At 48.0% G+C, this 6,314-nt stretch overlaps 1 protein-coding gene across 1 annotated transcript; it reads left to right on the top strand.

Annotated features, from left to right (window-relative positions):
- Positions 1 to 1,873: 1,873 nt before the first annotated feature.
- T265_05700 (hypothetical protein) lies at positions 1,874 to 2,089 on the top strand (the record flags this gene model as incomplete). The annotated part of the gene is made up of 1 exon (XM_009170769.1): positions 1,874 to 2,089. One exon carries the CDS (start codon positions 1,874 to 1,876, stop codon positions 2,087 to 2,089), a length of 216 nt encoding a protein of 71 aa, XP_009169033.1.
- Between the last annotated feature and the right edge of the window lie 4,225 nt (positions 2,090 to 6,314).

Below are 6,314 nucleotides of genomic sequence, written 5' to 3'. Positions count from 1 at the left end.
TGAGAAGTCGTTGCTCGAGGAGCCAGTCAACACGCGTGACCGCGTGATTTGGATCCCGTGATTGAAGGGTGAGCGGCGCTATATCCTGTCTAAGTGCGAGTTAATCACACTGCTGATCAGCCACTCGTGGCCGAACGGTTAAGAGTTCAAACCACTAGCCGGGAGGTCGCGGGTTCTAGACTCTTCGGAGTTTCGTGAGATGCGCACTGCTGATGATTCCCAATAAGGATGAAACAGCTGTACAGTGCTTCTCGGCTTCTCAGCATAGATTGGCTGTTTCAGTTTTTAATGAGTGGAATTTGCACTGGGTGTTTGCGCATTTTATTTCACCTGCAAATGACAACGAGTAAAGTTACAATATGTGAGATTTTACTTTTGTGCTTTATCTCGCTAAGCGGTAACAAAATTGCAATCGATATTGTTCGATAACGTCGAACTCCCGTTTACTTGAACAAATTGCTATTTGCAACATATCACCGGAACGCGCAGATGAGAAAGATTTACTTTTCATAAAATTCACGGCTTCGAAAACTGCAAGTTTCCGCAAAAAATATTAAGTTTCACTTCTAGTGAGCGGCCTTTTTCATCAGCTGGTAATTACATGTGCAGTACCGGTGGCCGGAGAGCTTGAAAGTGCCGTCATGTACAACAAAAGCTACCACTGATAAGTACCACCGGGCGGGACTATCTCAGCGTGGAGCTCGCAGTTTTGGAATATTTACAGTGAAAAATTATTTCGGTGACCATCTCTTTTTAACCTCGGAAGTGCGCTAAAATCAGGAAACCTGTGTGAGCAATATATTACAAACACGTGCAGTCTGAACGGACTAGCGTTCCGCAGAAATCTCAACTTCAAAAAGCCACAGTTTCGGCTCGCTTCGCCGAGCAACCAAAAAGCTTCTCATGATGCTCGTGATGAGTACGCTGGCCCTCTTCCAATTGATGCAAGTTCTAAATTCACCGCGTGTCAGCGATGAGCCACACGTCAAAAACACAAACTGTACTCATTTGCCGGAAACCTGAAGGTAAACGGGGAAGTGGACTGCTCCGAGTCATTTAGCTGAACACGCTAATCATTGACACCTACTACTTTGCGAACGCTGTCTCCAACTTAGGCATTATGCCATAGATAGTTTTGCCTCCCCAACTTAACTGATGTAAAGGTAAAACACCTCGCCCAACAAAGTTTGGGTGCATACGATTCAACCAAAAATTGTCCGACCTTGAGGATTTCAGGGTCTCCCTAAGTTCAGGTTTTAGTTGCTCTGGCGTGGGTTAGTCTGGGTAGCCTCATCGTTTAAGGAATCATTTCAGTTGAGTTTGCAGCAAAAAGCGTGAAACTTAAGCTAACGCAGAGGGTATTCAAGCTGCGGCATCAGAGACGGTCCTCCTCATTTCAGGCTATTGTGATGAAGGCTATCAGCATATTGCGGTCCCTATCGTCCAGCCCAGTGCGCATTGGTTGGTTACTGCTATCCAGAGATTGGGAGGGAAACCGCCATAAGGTACACCACATCAGTCGCAGGTGCAAATGATGCTATTTAAGGATGGTATGAGCACTATCCACGGTGAGTCATTACACGGAGAACGCAGCTCGGGGCTGATCCAGGGATAAGTGCATCACACGGATAAATTCCAGCCATAAAACCGTAGCCCTATAATGAAACTCCATTGCAGAGTAAACAAGACCACCTCAATACTGGCTTCGACGTTTTCGGGGGGAAACGAGGATCATTTGAAAAATACTCAGAAGAAACCCTCGATGCCACTCGGACGGACCCCGGCCCTCATCAGTCGTCACGAATCAAGTCCACGCTGATGCCAGATTGACGGCATATACAGAAGGGGATTGCTTCGTGGTCAGTTGCCTAAAATGAATGGCAACCAGTCGGCTGGACGAGTTGTCCGTGAACGGCCCCCGGATCAATGCGATCATATGAATGACCCCCGGCGACTGGGCGTATGTCTTCCAGTTGCGAATGAGAAATTGGGTGGATCGGTCAATCCGCCTGGTTGGAGCAACAAGATGCCAGTCGGTCAACAAGATGCCAATTTATCTTCTATTCTCAAAGTAATAGCTGGCTGCTGAAGCAGATAACCTCTCCACGGAGTCGTTAGAACATAGAGGGGGAGCTTTGTACCACTTCGATTAGGTTGTATTCTTTTGGTAATGAGGACTTTCTTAATCTGATTAGAGCAACCCGTTGTTATTACTTGTGTGTACGAAAAGTGTTTAAACTGACTGTCTTGAGTCTCGCGTCCGTCATAACGCCCTCTTAGTTTTCCGTATATTGTGACACCTGTTTTGGTACGTGGGAGGAAAGTCCGATGGCATCAAGCCGGATTTTCGCCTTACTCGGATTGCATCGATCATATCCTATCATCACATCGGGCTTTTGAGCGGCAACACGTATGCTGTCCACGAGCAGCCGCAGTTTTTCCTCTAAGAGACCCTTAGACTCTAAAAAAAATGATTGTACTTCGCGGCGTTTGTTGTACTTTAATGACCTAATTTACGGTATAAAGTTGACGCGCGAGCAATCAGTGTGTTCGCTAACTTTCTCCATTTGTGGCACCAGGATTTAATTTTGCTTCGACTGCAAGCAACTATGGTCGATGTCTTACCCAGAGGCTTAATCGCTCCGACCAGAGGACCTTTGCTTTTTCAGGCGCTTGATTACCGGTGCCCCGGTAGCGTGGAAATATTTGTCTGCCTCAAGCGAGTGTGTAATGAGTTGGTGCGCAAATGGATATTTGGTGACATCATGCCCTCTGAAACAGAAAACTGAATTTAGCTGATTGGGGATGTTGGGTCACGTAACACGTAGGCCCTATAACCGCCTACAGAAAACAGTATAGTTTTCTACTCCAAGCGGTTACTTGAGAGAGTTTCGCGGATGGCAGGCCATTATATGTCAACTTAAAATGACAGCGGCTACTGTCCGGCTCAGTACAGCTGGATGTATGGGCATTCTGGCCGAAACGCACGTGATCCGGCTTGCATGTGGGGAGGAAAACCGTGTGGGGCATATGACGTTCTCTCCCTCATTATCACACCCTATGCACAATCATCATTGGCACATACACAATTAATTATATGCCACATCGGCCGTGCATGCTCTCAAGAGTTAGTCCGATTCTGTCGATCGGTCAATGCTGTTAACTATACTTGGTTGACATGATACGTTCCAGAAGGTTGTGAGCATAACTCAATTCCTATATTCACATACTTTTGGACGTATGAGCGCATGGTGAACACCCTGAAAAGCTTCTGTATAAAAAGTGGTCTGAAAACAATGTCCACTTTCTACATTCTTCCTCAAAATGGTCATTGCAGAAATAATGAGGCGAGCGCTGGAAGGTCCCCAAATTACTGGTGTCCAAATCGTCTACGGCGAAGAACTCAACAATCTGCCATACGCAGACGATTTCACTCCTGTTATATACTAACGTTGGGTTAGACTGTTTTCCTTCCAGTTACCATCACGAAGATGCCATCCGGACGCTCGCGGCGTTGTAAAATAAACTCGGAAGTGAAGTGTCTGCTCGCCGCGTGCCGGTCACTACCAGAGAAAAACCAGGTAACTAAGTCGAAGCTATTCCTGCGAAGATTACGTTACTTTGTCAAGGAGTGGAGGTTTCTTGCAGTTCCCGCCGTTGAACGTTGAGATGAGGCTATCGGGACGCTTTTATGACGGGTTTGCAGTTTCATTCCGGTCACAAACGACTATTAAAAGAACACGTTGTTATCTTCAACAAGCGTTTCACGAGGAACTTCTGCTTGAAATGCTTAACAACAGCCATTCTCATATGAATCGTTTTTCATGCTCCCTGTGAGGCCGCATCTACTAAAACGGGTAAGCGTTTGACACTCGTTTGTGATGTGCGTATTCCTCAGACTGGCTCTAGGTATAATAACGCCCAAGACGAAGTCAGGAACACCTGGACAGCTGTTTATACATATATAGTGCAGGCGTCAACAACTTTCTGGAAATTCTGGCACCTCAAAGATGTGCCGTTGGCAGCCACTATTCGGCTAAAACTGGATCATGATCGGCTTTTGGGTCCAGATCCTCGGCAAGAGTCCCGAAATTTCGGCCAATCTTAAGTGTGATGGGCTTCTTTGTCGTCGCAGTCCCCGACTGCGAGCGGTGAACAGGGGGTTTACGAGGAATTTGGCTAACATTCCCGCCCGAAATTTGGTGACGAAGCCTCGAAGCCGAGGGTACATTTGCAGTGACCTCACTAGCTTGCGTATACTGTCTCTTTAGCGGTGCGGTTGTAATCCATGCTCAGGTTGGGCCTCTGACGAAGCAGCTGATTGATTTTGTGAAGTGGTGCTGAGATCAAAAATTGTTCAGAAGCATTTTTTACTCAACTCACTCGGTCATGTGAGCAGGGCCTGAGCACCTGTCGGCCGGATTCGGGTCGCTTGTCATGTTTACCCGACTGAGCCGGCTCAAATCCCGTGGAGAACTATTCTGCGCCGGCGAAGGTTGAGTCCGGGAATCTACGTAGGATGTTTGTCGCTGGAGTCACGAACAAACACCCTCTGAACTTCACTGAATAAGTGCGCCGTTGCTCCGCGTTGCCGGCTGAACTATTCCTCCACTCTAATGCTGCGGTGACTAACCCGCCTTTTTTGTGGCTGGATAGTTTTATGCAGTGTTCGAAGCCTCTTTTGGAGCGACGATTCTCTTGGTGACAAAAGCGGGTGACTTGGGTCTTGGCATAGCTCGGTATGACAGCAAGAATCTTTGCAAAATCTCTTCCAGTGGTCCCTCCCATCTGAACTTCTAATGTGCCTGCTTTGGAGTGTCAATGAAGCCAGGCCTTTTGATTGTGATTGGAGCGGCGGCGAGAAAACATGCATTATGCCATACCCCCGACAAAACTTTGCGAACGCCGACGGCGTGAACTGACTTTCGTTGCCGGGCACAATAGTCTCTGGTGTTCCAAAGCGACTGAACAGTCGTCGAATGTCAGGCACCGTGGTGGCAGTTTTGGAGCTGTTCGCTGGAGGAATTTCCGGGCACTTGCTGTGGATACCGACCACGACCAAAATGAGTTGGCCACCCGCTATATTTGCATAATCGATATGAGAAGGAGACCAGAATTCTGTCGGTTGCGTCCGAGACCGTAGGTTTTCACGGGTGACTTGGATGCTTCAGCACACAATTGGTAAGATTATCAGGCATGCCTGATCTAGGGCGCCAGTAGAAATAATTCTAAGCAAACGCCTTCAGTCCATTTGCTTTCGGGTGCCTTTTATGAACCGGCATCCGCCGGCTAGTGATAGTGCATCACGCCCTTTGAGGTAGGGCTTTATCTCGTCTTCTGAGCAGGTGCGCGACCACAGACTGCGATGGTACCCATTGACTTTAAATGGTTCAGGGCAGCTTTTTGTAACTTCTTTGAGATTTCAGCACGTTCTGAATAAGGGCATTCGACTGTTATTGAGTTTGTGCCATTGCGGTTAAGGTAAGGTCTCAGTTCGTCTTTTGGGCAGGCACGCGGCCACTGATTGCGGTGGTACCTATTGAAATGCTGCAGCAGTGTGACCTGGCAGGTTGCCTGGCGGACCATGTCGGCGTTCACTGGGAGGATGCGAATCGCGTCTTGCACTACGTGACTAGCCTCCGTCTCTAATGCAGTCGTTGCAACGACGGTGTCTTCTGGTTCCGGCCTGCTTGAATCAATGAATTGTGATAGTGTATCGGCATGTCCAAGGCTGGTGGTGGTCTGGTACCTGATCCTGAAATCATATCTCAGCAGCAGGGTGGCCCGTTGCTAGGCGGTTTGCAGTATATGCTGAGATTTCTTTCTTCAAGCCAAACAGAGCGATGACTGGCTTATGGTCGGCCGGTATTGTGAACTGACGGCCGTAGAGCATTTCATGAAACCTCTGACGGCAAACACGATCGCCAAAGCTTCCTTTTCTATCCGGCTGTAGTTGCGCTCTGCTGACCTCAGTGATCTGGCCGCATCTGCAATGACTTTCTTGCTGCTGTCGGGAAAAACATGTGAAATCCCTGCGCCAATTTCATAGTTCGAGGCATCCGACGCCACAACGATTTCCAGAGATGGATCAGAGTGGGTGAGCATCAGATCGGAACTCAGCATGAATTTGACAGAGTCAAAATCGCATTGGCATTCTTATTGTGGTCTTTGGGAATTAACTGGTTTATTGGGCCTCGGAGGCGATGTACAGAAGGCGCAAACGTACCATAGTGGCTGACGAGAACGAGTAAAGACTTCAGGAACGTCACGTCTGTTGACACTGGCACACGTCGATGTTTTCTAGGTCTGGACGG

Source organism: Opisthorchis viverrini, assembly GCF_000715545.1.
Source record: "Opisthorchis viverrini unplaced genomic scaffold opera_v5_108, whole genome shotgun sequence".
Taxonomy (NCBI): domain Eukaryota; kingdom Metazoa; phylum Platyhelminthes; class Trematoda; order Opisthorchiida; family Opisthorchiidae; genus Opisthorchis; species Opisthorchis viverrini.
The sequence above is the reverse complement of the archived record's forward strand: the minus strand, read 5'-3'. Positions and strand labels throughout refer to the sequence as shown.